Source organism: Marmota monax, unplaced genomic scaffold (assembly GCF_021218885.2).
Source record: "Marmota monax isolate L192 unplaced genomic scaffold, Marmota_monax_Labrador192_F-V1.1 WCK01_AAM20220418_F8-fsc00017, whole genome shotgun sequence".
In the NCBI taxonomy this organism is placed as follows: Eukaryota; Metazoa; Chordata; class Mammalia; order Rodentia; family Sciuridae; genus Marmota; species Marmota monax.
This window is the reverse complement of record NW_026695241.1, coordinates 22,517,998-22,538,816: the sequence shown is the minus strand read 5'-3', so window position 1 is coordinate 22,538,816 and position 20,819 is coordinate 22,517,998. Positions and strand designations below refer to the sequence as shown.

At 44.1% G+C, this 20,819-nt stretch overlaps 1 protein-coding gene across 9 annotated transcripts in view; it reads left to right on the top strand.

Annotated features, from left to right (window-relative positions):
* Rgs6 (regulator of G protein signaling 6) overlaps positions 1–20,819 on the top strand; it is a 608,576-nt gene that overhangs the window by 404,008 nt on the left and 183,749 nt on the right. For all 9 annotated transcript variants that reach the window (XM_046440972.2, XM_046440971.2, XM_046440977.2 and 6 more), the window contains one exon: positions 16,081–16,180. In XM_046440972.2, coding sequence (XP_046296928.1) covers positions 16,081–16,180 — 100 coding nt within the window. The remainder of the gene's footprint in view (positions 1–16,080; positions 16,181–20,819) is intronic.

The window sequence follows — 20,819 nt, the reverse complement described above, 5'->3', positions numbered from 1 at the left end:
GTTTGTTTGCTCTGTTTGGGGGACTAGGGATTGAACCCAGGGGTGCTCTACTACTGAGCTGCATCCCCAGCCCTTTTCAAATTTTTATCTTGAGATAGGATCTCCCCAAAGTGCCCAGACTGTCCTCAAACTTGTGAACCTCAGCCTCTCAAGTAGCTGAGATTACAGGTGTGCACCACAGTACCTGGAAGGGCTGACTTTCTTGTGGCACTTCACAGTTTCCAAACTCTGACCCTCACACACCATGGCATGAATGCCTTTGTGAGGGACCAATGGTGGGCTTTCCACCCCCACAATCCCACTGTGGTGGCCAGACTGCCTCTTCATCCATGGGGCTCCCTCGCCATGCATTGGATCTGAGGCCATATTCCCACCTCACCTCATCAGGCCCCCCAGTTCAGGTGCAGGATATGCTTAGAGGATATGGAAGTTTGGACTCCCACTCATGACAAATGATAATTTATGAAAAAATTTTAAGTACCATGAAATCAAGTCAAATAAGGATACTTTGTTGATGCTTCTCTCTGAGCATTCTGGATGTTTCCCAGAGTCTGGATGGCAGTCAGAGCCTGCCAAGCCACAGGGCAGGACAGCAGCTTGGGAGGAGCTGGGGGTCCTGGGTTAGCGGGTCCCTGGGTTCCATGCACATCATTGCCGCACCTGCATCTGCAAATGCTCAACTACAGGAGGCTCTAAGTCACGACTCTGCAGTGGCTCACTGCCACACAGGGGCTGCTCCCTGTCTGCTCTTCAGCTGGAGCTGAAGTGCTGTGGTCTGGGCCCCACCAGAGGCCCCAGAAGGCAGGAGAGGACCAGAGGATCATGCTGGTCACCTTGGGAAGGTGGACACCTTTGTCTTCACATTCTTTCTCTGCCACAGAAACTGCCATACTCTGAACACAAGGACACACACACACACACACACACACACACACACTCACACCCCAGATTTCCATTTCCATCAAATCTCTGTATCCCAAATGGGCCTGGTAGCACCCAAGGGCAAAGGCTCATCACATTCATACAAGCCACAGCTCTCCTCCTCCTCCTTCCTCCCTCCATCCTTCCCCCATGGAACCATCATTCCCACTCCCTTATTGTCAGGAAGGAGGAAGTGTGCTGAGCAGGATTCACCTGGAAACACCCAGACACCCCAGTAGCAATCGCTGAGACACTTGGATTTCAGAGCAATGAGGAATGTCTTTGTCTTAAACATTTTCTGAATTTTTTTTTTCTGTGATGGAGTTCCTCCAATTCATCCATGAAGAGACCAAGAACCTCAGCGGGGGTGTCATGTTCTTGTGACCCAGCAAGTGTCAGAACCACACGCAGGAAAGCTGCTCAGAGGACTTTGTGAGATGAGACTTCACTCCAGCCCAGTGTCTGACCCTCCTGATTTTGATCCAGTCTGTGAACCCAGCTTCCATTTCCATCCTCTGAGACATAGTGTTGGCATTCAGAAAACCAGAGCTTCAGAGTGCTAGGCTGCGGGGCTCACTGGGAAAAGGACAGTAATCAAGAAGTCAAATTAGTTAATTGGGCACAGGGAATGCTGTCTGATTTGGAAATAATTGAGCATCATCTCCTGAGAGAGAGAGAATAAAGTGGGAGTGGGGGAAGGAAAAAGAGAGGCCATGCAGAGAGGAGGATAAGAGGAAATAGTTTTTATTTTGTGTTAGAAACAATTTGGAAAAATTAATTTGTACAATCTACAAAGTCATTTCAGTGACTTTGCTAAGGCTGCTCTAACAAGGTGCCAGAGTGAGTGGCCTGGACAGAAGCTTATTATCTGACAGATTTGGAGGCTAGAAGTCCAAGGTTGTGGGTTCTGAGTTCTTCTTTGGTCTTAGATCTGTTCCGAGTCTTTTTGCTGGGCTTGGAGATGACCATCCTCTTCCCTCGTTTTTCTGTCATCTTTCCTATCTTGCATGTCTGTCTCTGCTCCCAGATTTCCCCTTTTACAAGACACCAGTCATATTGGATTAGGGTCCATGCACGTGATCTCATTTAACATCATTACCTCTGTAAAGACTTCCCATCTCCAAGTAAGGTCATGTTCTAAGGTATTGGAGTTAGGACCCCAATGTGTGGTTTGGGAGGACACAATTCAACCCATACCCAGAGGATTCACAAAATTGGAATAAGACCATCACCAATCAGCATGGAGTTCCTGCAAGCAGGCAGAACCGGCATTGTGGAAGTTACAGGTGAGACGCGGCCTTTCTAGTGTGATTCAGATCTGGAGTTGGCCCTCCCTGTCCCCAACCAACTTATCTCCTCCCACAAGTGTTTTGGTCCCTTGTGAAAGCTTCCCAAGGTTGTGGGAGAACCTACCCCCTTCCAAACTATTGTGGTGTTTCATATCCAGTGCTTTGTCGAATGTGCCTCCCACCAGGGCCCCAGGATATCTTCACATGGGTGGGACCTGGCACCCAGAGGTTCTGCCAGGTCTGCCTGGCTGGCCTGCGGCCTCCCCTCATTGTCTCTTGCCTTTCTCTTGCAGAAGAGCTGCAGGGAGATGAGCTACAAAAGCCACTTAATCTGTGTGATTAAAAGAATTAATTGGCAAATGACCCTGCCACTCTCCCGAGGGGCATGCAGGGCTTATTTTCAGATATTGGTATTTATCCCACTGGTTTCCAGTGTGCAGTCTCCAGTCCATCAGATGCCTCCCAGTGTTGCTCACGCACCTTCTTAGTCAGATTAAAGTAGAATTAAATCAGACAGATACACACTTTCTTGGGATAAAAAAAAAAAAAATGTTTCTTTTGTGGCCCATGAGTTCAAGAGCAGGAAGGAAAGGACTTGGGACATTTAAAAACACCTTTTCCTGGGCTTGTGAAACTTAGCCTTCCTCAAGTCAGACATGAGCCTCCTCCTTAGCAAGGTGTTACCTATGGGCAGGAAAGTCCTGCTACTTATCCTGACATGTAGTGGAACGCGGGGCATACGGCAGTGTATTAGTCTGTGTTATGTTACTATAACAAAATACCTGAGGCAGGGTTATATATAAAGAGAAGATTTTTATTTAGATCATGGTTTTCGAGGCTCAAGAATATGGTGCCAGCATCTGGCAAGAGCCTTGTGGCAGATGGCATCATATGGCAGGAACATGTGTGAGAGGGATCACATGGTAAGACAGGAAACCAGAGAAGATTCAGGGACCAGGCTTACCTTTTTTTTTTTTTTTAATAACAACACGCTTTTTCAGGAACTAACTGGGGCTCTACGAGAAATATGTTAACCCTTTCCAGGTGCCCTTCATGACCTAATTACCTTCCCTTAGGCCCCACCTCCCTGGGGACTGCATTGAGGACCAGCCTCCAACACCTGAACCTTTGGGGGGCCACATAAAAACCACATCCAAACCATAGCAGGTAATTTAAAAAAAAATGTTAAGGCTGCCCTGGGGAGCCTGGGGTTAATGCAGAGCTGGCTTCGTGTAGCTGGAAATTCCTACAAAGTGGGGCTTGTCAAGTTGGAAGTGACTTTTGTGGCATTTGTTTGGAAAGTGTGACTCTTCAGTCCCAGCCATTGACCTCTGAGGCTTCGGCCAGGAATGGTGCAAAGGAAAGACCAACCACACGCCTTTGAAGGGAGCGCTCGGATCTTCTGTGGTTACTCATCTGCTTCAGAGAGAGGAGAAATTAAAACCGAATTTGAAGGAGAGGGAAATTAGCATTCCTCCAAGAGCTCTGGCTTACATGCTCACTGAGATTTCAGAAACAAACCATTAGCCTTTAAAAATCAATAAAAAGGAGTTTGTAGACAGTAGAGATATTTGGGGAAATATTGTAAAACATACAGAAGGGAAGAAAAAATGACCCATTTGATCTGATCAGAATATTTGCATTTCCTCAATTCCTGTACATTGAAAACAACCCCAAGGTGCTGGTGTTAAGAGCTGGGGCCTCCGGGGCTGAGTAAATCCTGGAGCCTCTGCCTCATGAGGGGAACTGGTGCTCTTAGGATGAGAGCAGCTCAAGGGAGCCTGTTTGTCCTGCTGGCTTGTGAGGACACAGAGGAGGCCCCATCTGCCAGTGACCACCTGAGACTTCCAGTCTCCAGAAATGTTAGCCATGGACTGCTGTTGTCTGTAAGTTACCCAGTCTCAGGTGTTTTGTAATAGCAGCCCAATTGAACAAGGGCACCAGCATTCCTTGGTCAAAGAGCCAGGCTTGGAGGGACCAGCCCATCCAGAAAGTTTCTTGCTTCCTTCCAGGTCAGGGGTGGGTGTGGTGCAGAGGGCATTTGACGCTGTGGAACTGGGACTGGGGACATGAGTCAGCAGGCTCTGGGCAGTCAGTTACAGAGCAGAACAGTACTCCAGTGTCACTTGGAGATGGGTCCCTAGAAGCAGCAGCACATGACCTGGTGGGTTCACAAGCAGCATTAAATATCAGCACGAGAGGTCCGAGCCATCAGACCATAAAGGGAATCTTTGTTGCTATTCCTGGGGCAGCACAAGACAGGGAGTCCTCCTGGGCCCTGCCCTGAGGGGTCCAGGAGGACCTCAGGGTGCTGTGGGGCAGTGGCTCAGGGAGGCTTTACCTAAAGCAACCATGTCACTGTGCCTGCTTCTAGGCAGCCCCCTTGGGGACTGCTTCCCTGCTTCTTAGGCTCTTTTCCAATTCCTGAGGGGCTTCTCTGCCCACAGGTGAGTGCCAAGAAAAGAGCCCTGCCCACCTGCTTTCCCAGCACCTGGCCCCCCAGCCAGGGCTCAGATCTGACTGGGATAAGTGATGATTCTTCTGTGTTTCCTTCAGACTGACCTTGATGCTCATTTCCGCCTGATTTTGTTTATGGAATTAGAGATGGGTCCCTCCCATAGGTCCCTCCCATGGTAATTTGTCTCAGCCACTGATACCACTGGTTACCCGTTACCGGTGACCAGTCCTGCTTCCCCACATGATGAAGTTTAACATTAGAGAAGCACACAGAGGCAAGCATATAAAGCAGGGATGATTTTAAAAGGGGTAACATGGACTTCTCCCTGGAGGGCGGGGGGGGGGGGCATAGCTGGTATCCTGGTATCCCTCTGAAGTGAGGGTCTTCTGCCTTTTTTATGTCCTAGGCTCCCTTTGTTCTCCTGCTGTCTTCCCCTTATCTCTCTCCTTCCTGAATGCTCGGTGGGGTGGCCCAAAGATGAGAAGCAGATGGGCTGGAGGGGCCAAGGTGGAATGCTCTGGGCAGGAAGGGGGCAACTCTCTGTAGGGAGGGACAATCCCTGGGACAGGTTACCTTAGCAACAGGTTAGAGCAGGGGCAGGTTGATAAGAGTGGAGGAAGGGCTCTGAAGGAATTAACGTTTCAATCCCTCCATTCTCTGGATCAGACCCTTGCCTACCGGCCTGCCTAATTCTGGATCCTCCACCACAAAGGGTGACACTCATGTGCTCACTGCAGCAGCTTAGGACATCAGACAGGAAGGATGGCAGAAGAAAAGAGGGCAGTGTTCAGGGAAGAACGCAGTTAAGGCTGGTCAAAAGCATGGTGCTTCGTGGAGCAGGTCTGGGACAGGGGATCCCAAATGCACAGATCCACAGCCAAGTGAGCTGTGCTGTGGAGAGGCCAGCAGGAGCTGCCCTTTAGACAGAGGGTGGTGACCAGACCTCTGGCCCAGAGAGCCCCTCCAGCTCTCCCCAGCTCCACTTGCTGCAGCAGAGCCCAGGGGACCGCCGAGGCTCTGGGGAGCAGGTGGGCTGGAGGGAGCCCAGAGGACCATTTGGAAGACAGGTGCGGAGTGAGAAGAAGGGGGGCCCGAGGGATGGCTCGGCCCCAGACACACCTCTCTCCTTCCTTTCTAACTCTTGAAGCTTCTGAAGTCTTTTCCAAATGCTGAAGGAGCTTCCCCCCAGGTCTTCTTGGCCCATCTGGAGATTTGAAGGGCTCTCCCATTTCCTGAACTATCTTGAAAGGAATGAGACTTGCCCTCTCTGTTCTCTAGGTCCATTCAAGGCAGCCAGGTGTGGAGGACGAGGACGACTGAGTCACACAAGGCAGGACCTCAGCTCAGAGAGGGAGCAGCAGACACAGGGGTGCTTACCACAGATGTCCAAGGAGAAACCAGTCTCTTGCCTCACAGGCTCAAACGGGAAAAGGGAATAAAAAACATAGATGCTCATAATGCGCATGCGCCGTAAACATCCGGGACTTTTCCTAGAGGAGGCCGTTTGAGCAGGACCTGGAAGCACGTCCAGGGCTGGATTTGCAGTGGTGGCTGAGTTGCATGAGGAGCAGCAGGGAGGGGACAGGGTTGGGTGTAGGGTTGATGCTGGAAAGCTACCTGGATGCCAAATGAGAGACATAGAGAGCCTTGAATTCCATAGGAGGGAACCTGACATTTATTTGGTAGCTGCAGGAAGCCACAGCAGGTGGTTCCACAAGGTAATTTACATAAATTATCCCAAGCCCTTGGATTTGCTCCAGTTGCTTTTGTTCAGTGTGGGTTAAGGGAAGGGGCTGAGAAAGGGTCAGCAGGGAGCAGGAAGGGGTGAGTGGTACCAGCGTCCACTCTGTCCTTGGGGCCAGGGGGAGGACATGGGTGAATGTGCCTTGCTCCTCCCAAGGAAGAAGAAATTGCAGTCAGATTCTAGGACATGAGTTGGACTCACTTTTCTTCAAAAACAAGAACGTTGACTTTTCTGCAGTGGTAAGGGGAAGATGCTATGCATGTCAGGACTTGAATATTTCTGGAGAAACTCAATATAAAAGAACCTTGTGTTTACATAGGGAGTATTTTACGGTGCTGGCCAAATGATCGGGCTCTGTTACCGTGTGACATCTCATATGCAGTTCTTTCTATGGTGTGACGGGTTGGAATATGGGGCTGTGTAAAATTCAAATGAGAAATAAGAAAAGATCTTTGTTTTTGCCTGTGTAGAATGTGAGGCTGGGGTTAATTAATGGGCCACGGTGACCCACTTAAGAAGCTCCCAGAATTAACCTCTGGGCCACCCATCTAATTGGTTCCAGGTAGACCAAAAAGGAAGCCTTGAAAATGCCACGGGAGCGATGGCTTCAAGTTGTAGACAGACATCTTCCCTGACGTCCTTCCTCCCTAACATCTTCCCCAGGCAGGTTGCTTCAACTCCTCGCTGACTATTGGTTTTGTCATTAAACAGTTCGGAAGGAGCAGAGGGAGGTGTGGGACTTTCTGCCCAGGAGGGGAACATACTAGTGTGTTTTGGAAACAATGCAGACTATTGATTAACTTGTGTGTGTTGTGTGTATGTGTGTGTTTGTGTGTGTGCGTGCATGCACACACAGAAGTCACTATGTGTATTTGTCTTCTGTTGTGGATGGAACAACAAGTTTAGTGTCTTGAAATAAAAGTTCATCCCAACTGTATATCTCACAGTTGCCAAGGGACTCTGAACTAGGTCTCCCTGGACCAGCATCGACATGCCTGCAGGTTGGGCTCTTTTTCTGGAGTCTCCATGGGAGATCTATTTCCTTGCCTTCCAGAGGCTGCTAACACTCCTTGGCCTGTGGCCCCTTCCTCCATCTTTAAAAATGACCAAGCCCACTCTTCTCTTTTCCCATCATCACATCTCTCTCTAATCAACCATAGGTGGGAAAATCTCCTTTCAAGGACTCCTGTGAGTAGGCTGAAAAATCTAGGCGATGTTCTCACCTCAAGGTTCTTCCCTTAGTCACCTGTACACAGCCCCTTTTGCCATGTAAGGAGCATATTTAGTGGTTCCTACAGTGTGATCATCTTTTTTGGGGGGTGGGGCATTTTCCGGCCTTCGATGCATGTTAAACTTTTATGCATCTGATGTGGCCCCACTTTCTGCATCTTCTTCCGCTAAAGCCTTAGGTGAACCCCAGCCTCCCTGGCATGTGCCCTGGCCAGCTGGTATAAAAATCCCGGCAGCCAGCCCTGGAGCAAGACTGCCTGCGTTTTATCAGTAATCTCATTTATTCAATGGTCTCATTTGTCCTTGAGCAATTTACCCTCCAGAAATATCTGTAAAGAGGAGGATGGTTCCCAACAAGAAGCATCTGACACACTCAAATTGGGATAATTCGAGATGATAATGAAGGACTTTTGGGTCTTCTGAAGTTGCTAGGATGTTTCATTGGCCAGGGTGTGCTGTCCTCGTTTGCATTGCAGCTGGCCTTCTGTGGCCAGAGATTCCTCAGTCCAAGGCCTGCTGGGGACCTGATTGCCTCATCTTTCACAGCAACAACAGATTCTTAAACAAGGAAGATGAGGCCATCTAAGTCCAGACTATTCCAACCAAGCTCAGGGCGAAGGCATTTTCCCTGAAGTATCACCAATAAGCCATTTGATCACTGCCTGAGAATGTCAGTCTTGCTGGCTTTCCTTTTCAAATAAATGGAAGAAAGTGTTTTCCAAGCCAGGCACAGTGGCACACACCTATAATCCCAGGCTGAAGCAGGAGGATCACAAGTTCAAAGTTAGTCTCAGCAACTTGGTGAGGCCCTAAGCAACTCAGCAAGACCCTGTCTCTAAACAAAATATTTTAAAAGGGCTGGGGATGTGGCTCGGTGATTAAGCGCCCCTGTGTTCAATCCCTAGTACCAAAAAAAAAAAAAAACCAACAATAAAAAAAATAAAATAAAATAAAATAAATAAAATAAATAAATAAATAAATAAATAAATAAATAAAAGGAAAAGGAAAAGAAAAGAAAATGTTTTCCATAAAAGTAAGTTATAAAGTATTATATACATGGCAATATTAAAACCATAAAATTAAGTTTCCAGAGAACAAAACAAATAATGGAGCCTCATCCATCTGCCCTGGCATGGCCTCACGTCAGTCATGATTTGTTGGAGAACTGACTCCAAGCTCTGTTGTCATCTGGGTACCCATGTAGCTTTCCTTTGGGTGTTGCTGCTAAAGTTCATGAAATCTTGAGGTGTCTGTTTATGGAACCCACTCCTAAAACAAGATGATCTTTAATGTAAACACCAAATTTACTTAAAGTTGCAAACATTACTACCCCCAGGATTCTCTTAAATATATTGAGTCCCAATCAGTGCTGGAATCCAAGATAAAGTTCTTTAAATATATAGCATTCCGGTCCTTCATTTATTTATTGTTGTATTCATTCATTTATTCATTCAATAAATATTTACTGAGCACCTAATATTAGGACTCAACAGTAAGCCAGAGCCTAATGGGAGTTACAAATACAAATCAAAGTGATAATGGATGTGGAAAAAAAGATAGAGGGTCCTATAAGAGCTTAGCACAGGACAAACTCTGGGACACCACACACAGATTTTTTTAGGATGAAGAATCAAATGATCATATTTTCCCTTTCAGAAGCATCATGTAGTCTTCCATGTGGAAAATAGGTCAGGGGCTGGAGAAGCCAAGTGCCCTCTTCCCATCCTCCTCTACAGCTCATGTAGCCACGTGACCTTGTTCTGGCCTGAGACTTGAGCAGCAAATTGGTGGAGTCTTCTAGAAAGGAATATGCTTTTCCCAATGAAAGAAACAAGTCCAAAGCCTTCTCCTTTCCTCTCACCATTAAGAGAGAAGTGAAGCCTCAAAGCTGGGACAGCCTTCTAACCCCATGAGGGAAAGACCAAGATGGCAGCTCTCAGAGATGGAGCCACTCCCCCAGTGTTAGCAGCTACCTCCACCCAGTCGCTTGCTAGGTAGAAAAAGTCAAAGTCTGGAGGTTGGGTTGTTGTTGTTACATACCACCCAGAGCATCCTAGACTAATACCATGACTCAAAATTAAGTTTAGCCTAAAACTAATTAACAGGCATTGTGACTATATCATGGTCAGTGTGTAGAATCCCAAAGTTCCCTTCAGGCCCTCGAAATCAATGGTCTTGAATGAGGATAGTGCAAGGGAGAGAGGGTCTTGATGGAGTGCACTCCATGGCCCTTCTCAAGTAGAATTCCTTCGTGCTGGGCCTCCAGCCTCGTCTAGGACCCAGGCTTTGCTCTGCTGACTCCAGCACATCCTTCACGAGGAGCCTAGAACCATGAACCACTCAGAAATTCAGAAGAGGAGATTCTTCTACCTGCATTTGTAACTGTAGGAACTAACCCAGGACCTGGGCCTTTAAATGAGCGGTAAATCATTAAATGAAACCAGATACAGCTAAAAGTTGAGAAGTATGTTATGTTTTTAAATATTAAGAGAGAGAGAGAGAGAGAGAGATGGCTGGATCTTCTGGGGACTGTTCTGAGACAGAACATGCTCAGTGATGCATGCATATTTTTTGGGTTAAAAAATATGATTATCATTGGCCAGCTCAGATTCCTGCCTCTGGGGGTCTTTAATGAGATGCAGGGGCTGAAGTGACAGTCATTAGTAGCTAGACCTAGGCGACTGATTGCAGAGTCAAGATGAAACACCTCAATAAAAAGTCTTCCGTGCCCGAAGCGCACTACTTCCTTTACTGAAGTTGTGTGGTATTTTTAAATAACCATACCATTATTTGCCTGTACTTGAAGTTTTTTAATCCTCTACTGAGGAAACATTGAAGGAGCTAAATAAATTAGTTCATTGGATCATTAATTTATGCAAACAAAACTAATATGGCCCTTCATCATTTCTGTTAGGAACGCCATCGCACAAGCAGAGTTGGGCTGGCTAAGAGGAGCAGCATCAGGGCCCCTTGGGTGGTGTCTCTGTCTGGTTTGGGATGCCCTCTATCCACTGCAGTTTCTGGAAACATCAGGAACTCCTTAGACCTGGCCAGCACCCTTCCCCCAGCATGCATGTCTTTTATCACAGTGAAGCATTCTGCAGGAATCTACCTGGGGAGGAAGGGCATAGGGAAGAAGATCTCAGAGGCTTGGGTGCTTGTCTTACTCCTAGCAATTTAGCATTTGTCGAAAAGAGAAGCCTCTCAGATTTTCAAATGAGAGATCTTAGTAGAGCAAACGTACCAATTACTGCAGAGATATGGAAAGTGAAGTCCAGAGAGAGTATCCAAGTCAACACAGCGCATTGGTGAAGCTGAGTCCAGCGGGTCTCTCTGGACCTCAGGGTGGTGTGCTTCCTACTGTCAAACTGAGACTTTCATTTCTAAAGAAAGGATTGCATCTCCTCTTTCCTCTCTTACAGCCTGAGCTGATTCCAGCGAATTTTGAATACATTTTGGTAATATTTTTCATTTAAAAGAAACCCTGCTCTGTGTGGTACTGGTTCCCATCTCCCTCCTGTTTGGAAGAGTGTTCTACCTGCGTGTCAGGGCTGAGCTCTGAGCGCCTCGGAGGCGCATCCTGATTATCATGGCCCATCCAGGCAGAACCAGCCAAGCCAACCAAGTGCTTCTCTGCTTCACTTGGCTGTCAGATAAGGGCCACCTGCTTATTGATTGGCACAGCAGCACTTAGGTCCAAACATGCTCCCGAATGACACAAAGCTTCATATTAGAGGATGTCAGGGAATTGATTTTGTTCTTCCCTAGGAACAAAAGGTGCCAGAAGTCAGATGAAACTGAACAGTCAAGAAAACATCAGCATACACCTTCCCATGTCCCCGTCCCCACCGGGGAGCTGTGGTCTAACCCATGGGAGGTGAACCCAGCCTAACCCCTGGGACAGGGAGAGACTCCTGAGCTGCGAGACAGCAGCAAATCAATCCTCAGATACCTGAGAACCTGACTGTCTGGACCCATCGCCAGCCTCCTCCTCTGCCCCTCGAGGACTGAGCTGGACTTCCGTCAGTACAGTGGCATTGAGTATCTTGTGCCTGGATGTCAGCAAGTTCTGGCTGGGATGAATCTCAGTTCCCTTGTCTAGGAAATGGGGACATAATGATCTGCTTGAAAATTAAATGAATTTATTGAGCTAATGTTTTTAGCATGGGGTTGAACCCAGGGACACTTAACCACTGAGCCATATCCCCAGTCCTTTTTTATTTTTTATTTTGAGACAGGGTTTCCCTGAGTTGCTGAGGCTGGCTTTGAACTTGTGATCTTCCTGCCTCAGCCTCCTGAGCAACTGGGATAACAGGCATGCGAATACTATAGAGGAGTCAGGAGTTGGGGCCCAGCAAGGTGAAAACATTTTTGGAGGGTGGGGTGGGTACCAGAGAATGAACTCAGGGGCACTTGACCACTGAACACTTTAGAAGCTTGGAGTCCATCAAGTGGCGCTGAGTCTAAAAGCTTTTGTTGGGTGCCGTGTTTAGCTCAGGATTTTATGAGTTGCATAGTGTAAGGGGAAATACCAGGCTCTGCTGGAAAATACCCTGGGACCCGCAGAAAGCAAAGTTCTAACCTTGGCGTATGGCACTGGGAGAGTGAGATTCTGAGGGATCAGTCAAATCCGGGCAACTCAAGGGTTCATGCCTCTGATAATTACTTTTCAGGATCTGAACCTAATAATCACACAACTCAGAGAAGGGCCATAGCCTAGTCTTTTCTAAAGATCAGAGAAGTAGAAGATGAGCTTTAGATTGATAAATATGATCACACAGTGTATATTCCAACTTCAGTAGGAATCCTGGCTTTGACACTTATACCTGTGTGTCTTTGGATAAATCACTTAACCTTTCTGAGCCTCAATTTTATCATCTTTATTAAATATCTTTTGAGATTGAGAAATAAGTTAGGTAATTATTGAAAATACCTAGGAAGCTATTTTTAAATAGTTGTTTGAAAATGCTTGTCATTATTTTTTTTTATAAACTCCAAGGAACCTACTTATGAACTCGCAAAAATTTTCCAGAAACTATAATAAGGAATTTCAGAGACTATGATTAGTTGATATTGCTGTGAATCATGCTCCAGAATCAAACATAGCTGTCAAAAATGTGTCTGACACAATAATAGAATAAGCTACTGACAATAGTATAGTCCCTAAGAGTTTTTAAGTAGATGGTGGATGGTATAAATTAAATATCTACATTCTTTAAAAAAAAAAAAAGGTTTAGATGCAAAGATACCTCAATTCTAAAATTCATTAATTCTGATTGTCAATTATTTGTTGTGGCTACAGCCATTTTAATAAATGCATTTTTCAGAGCCCCGTTATCATAATTCTGCCTTAGAACAAATCACCCCAAACTTAGTGATATATAGCAATGAGCTTTCTTCTCACTCCGGAGACCGCCGGCATCTGAGGTTGGGCTGATCTTAAAATGGGTCCAGGCCCATTTGATTATCTGAGGCACATTCTTCTCATGGCAAAAGACAGGGGACTAGCAAAAAGTCCAGCACAACCACGCAGGTGCAGGAGAGCCTCAGCTCGCATTGCATTCATAGGATCCCAGGAGCCACGAGGTCATATGGCCAGGCCCCAAAGCTACAAACCCTGCCCACCTTTACACCAGGGCAGGGGTTACAGGGTATGCGAATAGGGGAGTCAGGAGTTGGGGACCAGTAGTTCTACCTTCCTCACCTGTGATGCTGTGAACTATTCCTGGAGTGAGCGCAATCCCCTTTCTAGGCAGTCGAGGGAGTGTCTTTTTGATCTGGCCTTAACCCCGTAAGTGACAAGCATCTCTTAGTCCATTGTGGACCCATGCAAGAAGATAGGGCTTCCTCATTAGTCAGTAAGTCCTTTTAAGATTCAGTCATGTGACGAAGCAGCTAAACTGAGCAGAGGAGAGGGGAGTCATGGAAAAGTCCTCTGTACAGTTAATCCCTCAAATCCAGCCCACTGCATCAGACACTAAACATCTAACGCCTACTCAGAGGTCTAACAGAATTGAGTGATCAGTTTCCCTCCAATTCTCAATGGTTTTCTGGTCCTTTCATAGAAACCATCAATGTAACTGATACTTCTGGCTTCAAATAATACAGTAGATCAAAAGAATGGATTAAATTGAATATGTGCCCTTTTTGCTAGAAATAGCTCTCCTTGACTATCAATAAGTCATATTCAAACCTCTAAATTGCTGGGTTGAGTTTAGGAGACAGAGGCAGGCATCCGCTAGGAGAAATGACATGAATGAGGATTAAAATCTTTCTTGCACTGTCATTTAACAGAGTGCATGTTTTCAGAGGAGACCCTTCTTTCCAGAAGACTCTTGTGCACTGCCTGAGGGGCAGAGGATTCATATTCATGCTCAATACTTTTCAGGGAAACCCAGAACTACCCAGAGGGGAATGGTTTCCCTGTGTGACAGTTTCCTAGGACTCTCTTTGGCAGACAGAACATCTCAGGGGTTAGAAGCCCAAGCTTTGGAGTCTGAACTGTGTTCAAACTTGGCTTCACAATTCATTATCTGCGAGACCTTGTAAAACTGGTGAAGGTTCTGTAGCAGCCATGGGTGTTGGCCACAGATTTTCAGTTTGCCTCTCCTCCTGCACCCAGAGTCCCCTGGCTTCTCTGTGCTTGGGTGGGAACATATGACTAGTTCCAAGCAAAGAATTGTGACCAATATGTTATTGATCACTTCTGGGTTGTACCACTTAACGCCCAGTGAGAGTGTGTCCAGAATTCTCTCTTGTCACTCTGGCACAGTGACCAGCAACATTCAAGATGGTGGCTGCTCCATTAGCCCAGGCCCCAGGGTAACTACAATGAGCAGAGTCTACCTGAGTGACCTGTGAGAGGCATGTAGCATGACAGAGAAATGAGTTTGGTGGTGTTAAGCCATTGACACTCTGGGAGCTATTTCCTTCCACAACTTAACATACTCTACGTGATTGGTGTACCTCACTAAATCTTAATTTCTTTATCTGGAAAAATGAGGATAATAGTGGAATTTATTTTAAAAGGTAAATATGAGGATTAAGCTGTATAAGGTATGTGTAATCCTTAGAATCGTGCCAGGAACATAATAAATTCTAAACATATTTGGCAATGATGGCAGTGATGATGTTTTACTGTGTGTAACTTTGTCTCTATCAAGATATCTATTTCTGTAAGACTAGTTCTTTATTAGTCATGTGACTTTGAGAAAAATCAACCTCAAAATTCAATAGTAATAAGTTTCACTAGATGGGTTATGGCTTAAATTTCTAGCTTTAAGATATGGGGTTACAGGCAGTGGCACACGCCTGTAACCCAAGCAGCTTGGGAAGCTGAGGCAGGAGGATCGTGAGTTCAAAGCCAGCCTCAGCAAAAGCAAGGAGCTAAGCAACTCAATGAGACCCTGTCTCTAAATAAAATACAAAATAGGGCTGGGGATGTGGCTCAGTGGTCGAGTGCCCCTCCAATTAAAAAATAAATAAATAATAAAAAATAAAAAAGAATATGTGACTCTACTCAGGGCTCCCTCAGAGAATCCATCTTGACATCTTAAAGATGTTTCGTTGGTCAGGGGAACAAAATACATGATAATGCTAGGTATTATCTTCTTCCCTTTTCCCAGGGCTCTCTCTTCCTCGAACAGAAAGATCTAGGCATTTGTAACAGATTTTTCTATATCCTATTCTGAAGATTTCTTCCCAGGAAATGACATGTGGCTGGCAAATTTTTAACTACCAATTGGTTTACCAGTTTAGGTACCTACATCGCGGTTAGTCCATCCCCATTCCCTGTTCTGTTGTCACCAGTAAGATGTCACCTGACTCCAGGCCACAGACCACCATCCACCAGTGGGCTTTCTCCTGATAACGTGGACTTCCTTAGTTCAAAAGGAGAGGGTCCTGTCCTTGACCCACTTTTCCCTGACTCAAGGTGGCCATCCTCACACCACCACTCACCACTTCCAAGGCCCGTTTCCCAACTTCTCCAAATTAGGGCATTCCAGGTCTTGATTTATAATCTCTGTCCCTTCTCCCATGTGATTGGCTGGGTCCTTCTCTAGTCCCCAAAGCAGCCCTTCCTGAACTTCCTAAAAGACACATTAATATTTTAGGTTGAACAACAGGGAATTGCAATTTTAAGGGATTTGAATATGGCACTGTTTACATATTTCATTCCATGTTGGGTCCCCTGAAGGATCCTCATGTATTTCTCCATCCTTACCTTATTCCTGTAGAACATACCTTATGCTCTTTTATATTTTCCTCTGGAACCCACACCCAGCACTTGGTCAATAGCAGATATGGACACTACATTTATTGACTGATGAGCTGTAGGCCTTTCCTGATATCTAGTGTTATACAGATTTGGACTGTTTATAAGGCACCATGTACTACTATTGTGTGGGAGAAAGTAACGTTCCTCTAACCTCTTTCAGATCGAAGACATCATCACAAAGATGCAAGATGACAAGACAGGAGGTGTGCCCATCAGGACAGTCAAGAGCTTTCTCTCCAAAATCCCCAGTGTCGTCACAGGTAATGTACTCCTCACAAGGTGCTGGTGGCCACCAGAACTGGCTACTGATGAATGTGTGCCCAGATGATGGCCTGGGGTGTCTAAGAATCTATGAATACTAAAAATGAGGCATTTATTGTGGGTTTGACTCAAGTCCCATCGAGGTCTTGGTTTCTAGGAATGAGCTATCTTTGCCAATCTTTAAGAATGTCCATGACCAGCCTGTGTGTAGGTTGAGACCTCCGGGATTAAACAAGCTCCTTAATAACTGGACACATTAGCAATTTGGTCTATGGGACATAAACAATCACAGAAACAAACGATCACAGACATAAACAATCACAGTAAAGAAATTAACATTAAATGGTTTTTAAAGGAAGCTTTATGTTTAAAAATGCTTTATGCCCAAATTCTGCAAGATGCTTTTTAAGTTTTTCAACTCACTAGAGTTGAACTCCTGAAAAAGTAGTTTTAAAATATTGTTTTGCATTTCCTTATATTTTTTTTGTGCTCAGACAATTCATTTAATATTTTTGATTGTGAAATGTATTAAATGTATTTAAAGAACAGTGTAACACAGAGTGTACATCCCACCTTCCCTTACAAATGGCATATTATCTGTATCTGAGAGTCCCTTCATGTACCTAGTAGATTGAATCTTCCTGTCTGCCCACAAATTTTATGTTAATCAGTTCATTGCTTTTCTTCACAGTTTGACTTGCTATCAAAATGAATAAGCAAACAAATTAAAATTTTTGATGATGCTCTTAGTCTTAAAATTTGGCTATTTGCTTTCCAAACCTCAGGAACCAACAAAAGTTAGTTTCTACTATATACCTGTTAGCATGGGTAAAGTGAAACATACTAACAATACCAAGTACTGCTGAGGGCGGGGAGTGACTAGCAGGCACTCTCATATATTGCCGGTGGGAATGCAAAATGGTGCAGCTACTTCGGGAAACAGCTTTGCAGTTTCTTATAGAGTAAAATACAGGCTTAGCATATGACCCAGCAATCCCACTTCACAGTGTTTACCCAAGAGATAAAAACTTATATTCACACAAAAACTCATATACAACTGTTATAACAACTCGACTCATATCATCTGTACTTGTTGGAAACAACCAGATGTCCTTCAGTGGATGAGGCGATAAACTCAGGTCTACCATCCTCAGCAGTAAAAAAGAGTGAACTATTGATACATGCAACAACGTAGATTAATCTCAACATCATTTTCCTGAGCACAAGAAACCAGTCTCAAAAGGTTATATACTGTCCAACTCTGTTTATATGACTTGCTAAAAAAAAATCCAAAAATTTTATGGATAGACAACAGATCAATGGCACTGGAAACTGGGGAGGTGGGTGTGACTACAAGTAATATCGGAAGGGAGTTTTATGAGGTGATACAACTATTCCATATCCCAACTATGGTGGGAGTAACATGAATTTATACAGGTCACATTCATAAGAGAGCACCCACACACTCACAGATTGACTTCAGTCACAATATTGATTGGAATCAATATTACTATATTGTAACTTAAAAAGTAAACTCAGTTTAAGTATCCAGGAGTAGCCCAACTCATTATCTATATAATTTCTGTTTGAACTTAAATACTGACCTATCTTGGGTAGCTATAGCAAAGTACCATAGTCTGGGAGGTTTATAAACAATAGAAATGTATTTTTCATAATGAAAGTTCAAAGTCCGACATCAGGTTCTGGTGAGGGCCTGCTTCTACTGTGACCTCACATGACAGCTAAATAGCTCCCTTCCTTCCATTCATTAGGGCTCACCTTCCTAAGTTACCTCCCCAACGCCTCACCTCTCAGTATCATATTAGGGATCATATTTCAGCACATGAATTTGGAGAGGCACATTCAGTCCTCAACATACACCAATATGGATTTGGAAGTTGTATTTTTAGTGTTCTCTAATTTTAAAATTTATCTAAATATAAATTATACTATCTATATTGGCTCTGAAGTATATTTTTTTAACTTATTGGATTTTGTTACATAATATGTTTAGAATTTTTAAATCTATTTTCATGAAAAAAAATTGTCTATGGTTTTTCTTACTTTCATTGCTGTTTGGGAATCAAATTTACACCAGCTTCCTAAGAGTAACCATGAAATATATCTCTTCTATTGATATTGTGTTGTTCTCTGAAAAAATAAGTTTCTCTTTATCCAGCTAAGTATTAAATTTCAATTATTTTTTATTTCTAAAATTTCCATCTTCTTTTTCCAACATGTTTGTTCATTTATTTATTATTTATTTAATCCTTTACATACTTGATAGATGTTTACTATTTTCTAAGTGTTGTTAGTTGAGATTCATAAGTAAATGAAACAGATACAAATTCCTATTCTTGTGGAATTTATATTCTAGAAAAAGAGAAAATGGACAAGATTAATAAGAAAATTTGTAGAATTTTACATAGTGATGAAGACCAGGGAGAAAAATTAAACCTGTGAAAAAGGTAGAAAATATTAGAGTATTTTAATTTGGGGGTTAAAGGTGGTTAATGAAGAACTCCCTAAGAATATAACACACTTGAATAAAGGTAGAAAGGAGATGAAAGATTGAATCATGTGGATATTGAGGGAAAGAGCATTACAGACAGTCATTCCTATGTCCCCAGGACGGGAGCCTTCCTGGTATATTGAGGACTTGTGACAAGGGAACCAGTGTGGCTAGAGCAAGGCAGATAAGGAGAGCAGGGCCAAAGACAGAGTGACAGTGGACAGCCAGAAATGAAACTCTTGGTCATCAGAATGCCACCTGCATGGGGTGATGTGCCCTGACTTCTCTTTCAACAAGATCACTCTCTTGTGTTCAGAAGACACAGGGATGGGGCGGGGTTGAAGTGCCAGGTCGAGTCTGTCATAAAAATGGCGGCTCAGATTAGACCCTCAATATCAGAGATGTGTGAAGTGGGCAGGTTATTGGGAGTTATTGGGGGTTATTGGTTATAGGGGGTTAGCTCAGATGCAGAATGTGAGAGAGATAAAATTTGAATCAACAGTGATTATACACTTTTTGGCTTGAGCAACTGGAAGACTGGAGTTGCCATTAATTTCAATAGGGACGACTACAAGAGAACAGGAGATTAGTTTGTTTGTTTATTTATTTGTTTAGCTGGAAAGTAAGAAATCAAAAGATCGATTTTTAGACAGCTCAAATTTTAGAGAGCCTTAGACATTAAATTGGAGGTTTACGTACGTAGATCCAGCAGGCATTTAGGTATATAGCTTTAAATCTTAAAGGCGTATCTGAGTTAAGGACATAAAAATGGTATTCAGAGCCGTAACTTAGATTAATAAGTTCTCCAAGGCAGTGAGTATAGATATAACCCATAGTCCAAGCCCTATAACTTGGAATACCCATATATAAAGAGGTCAGGGAAAGAAGGAGAAATCAGCAAAGGCAACTGAGAAGAATTCTCTAGAGACAAAGAAGAACATCAGGAAGATAGGATTTCTTGGAAACCAAATTTTCTAGAAATGTTTGAAATGGTGTGATCTACATTAAATACTGCTGATAATTATGTAAGCAATACGGAATTCCTTGCTGACCTTGATAAACACACATTCTGTGAAACATGGTGACAAAAAGCCTTCTTAGAGTGGGTTCAAGTCAGAATGGGAGAAGAGCAAACTGAGTAAGTGCATAGCAATCTTTGGAGTTTTCCTTAAAAGAAAGAAAGAAAGGAAGGAAGAAAGGAAGGAAGGAAGGGAGGGAGGGAGGGAGGGGTACATTGGGTCAGAACATGTGGGTTTTTAAATAATAAGAAAGTGACCATATGTTTTTATGATAATGGAAATGACTCAGGGGGAAAATGGTACAGGAGAAAGAAAATTCAAGGAGCGAGATCAATGAGTAGGTTAGGGGGAGATTGAATTAATATGCACATAGGTGGGTGACTTTAGCTAGAAGCATATGTGCTTTATTCATCAAAGAGGAAGAAGCAGAAAGAAGGGAGGGGGTGTGTGTGTGTAGAAGTTCCCTCCTAATTATCTCTATTTTCTTAGTAACATGGGAAGCGAATGGGGTGGAGATGGGGAAAGTTGGAGAAAGGATTTAAAGACATTCATCAACTAGGAGAATCAAGACAATGACTAGACTAGGGGAATAAAGTTTTGATTTCTAGGTAGCATTAAAGACCCTTGGGAGATTTTTAGTATTTATGAATTTAAAGAGAGAGAATATTTCTCCCGTCACCTTTAGCTCTGTGAATTTGGGCATGTATCAGGTAGAAAGTTGGACCTAGTGCTAGAGCAAGTGGAAGAGTAGGATGAATTAAGGGACAAGTGAGAGAACAATGAAAATGACCATTCAATGATAACAAAGAGACGTGAGAACATGACAGGGGTGAAGAACCATGAAGAGGGGTGATTACCATAAATTGAAATTCCAGTGGCCAAGGGATTTTCAAATTCAAGGCCAGAATAAGGGAGTTGAAAATACAGAAGGTTTTAGGTAGTGATTAAATAGATCCATAGATCAGAGAGTGGAATGTTTGAAACTGAGATCATGGAGAGGTGGAAATTATTGGTGGTGACGAGATCTAAGGTATGGCCATACAAGGTCCGACTGAGATAGAATGGAGGTCAAGAACCCAGAGGCCGTGATATTGGAAGACTGATCTA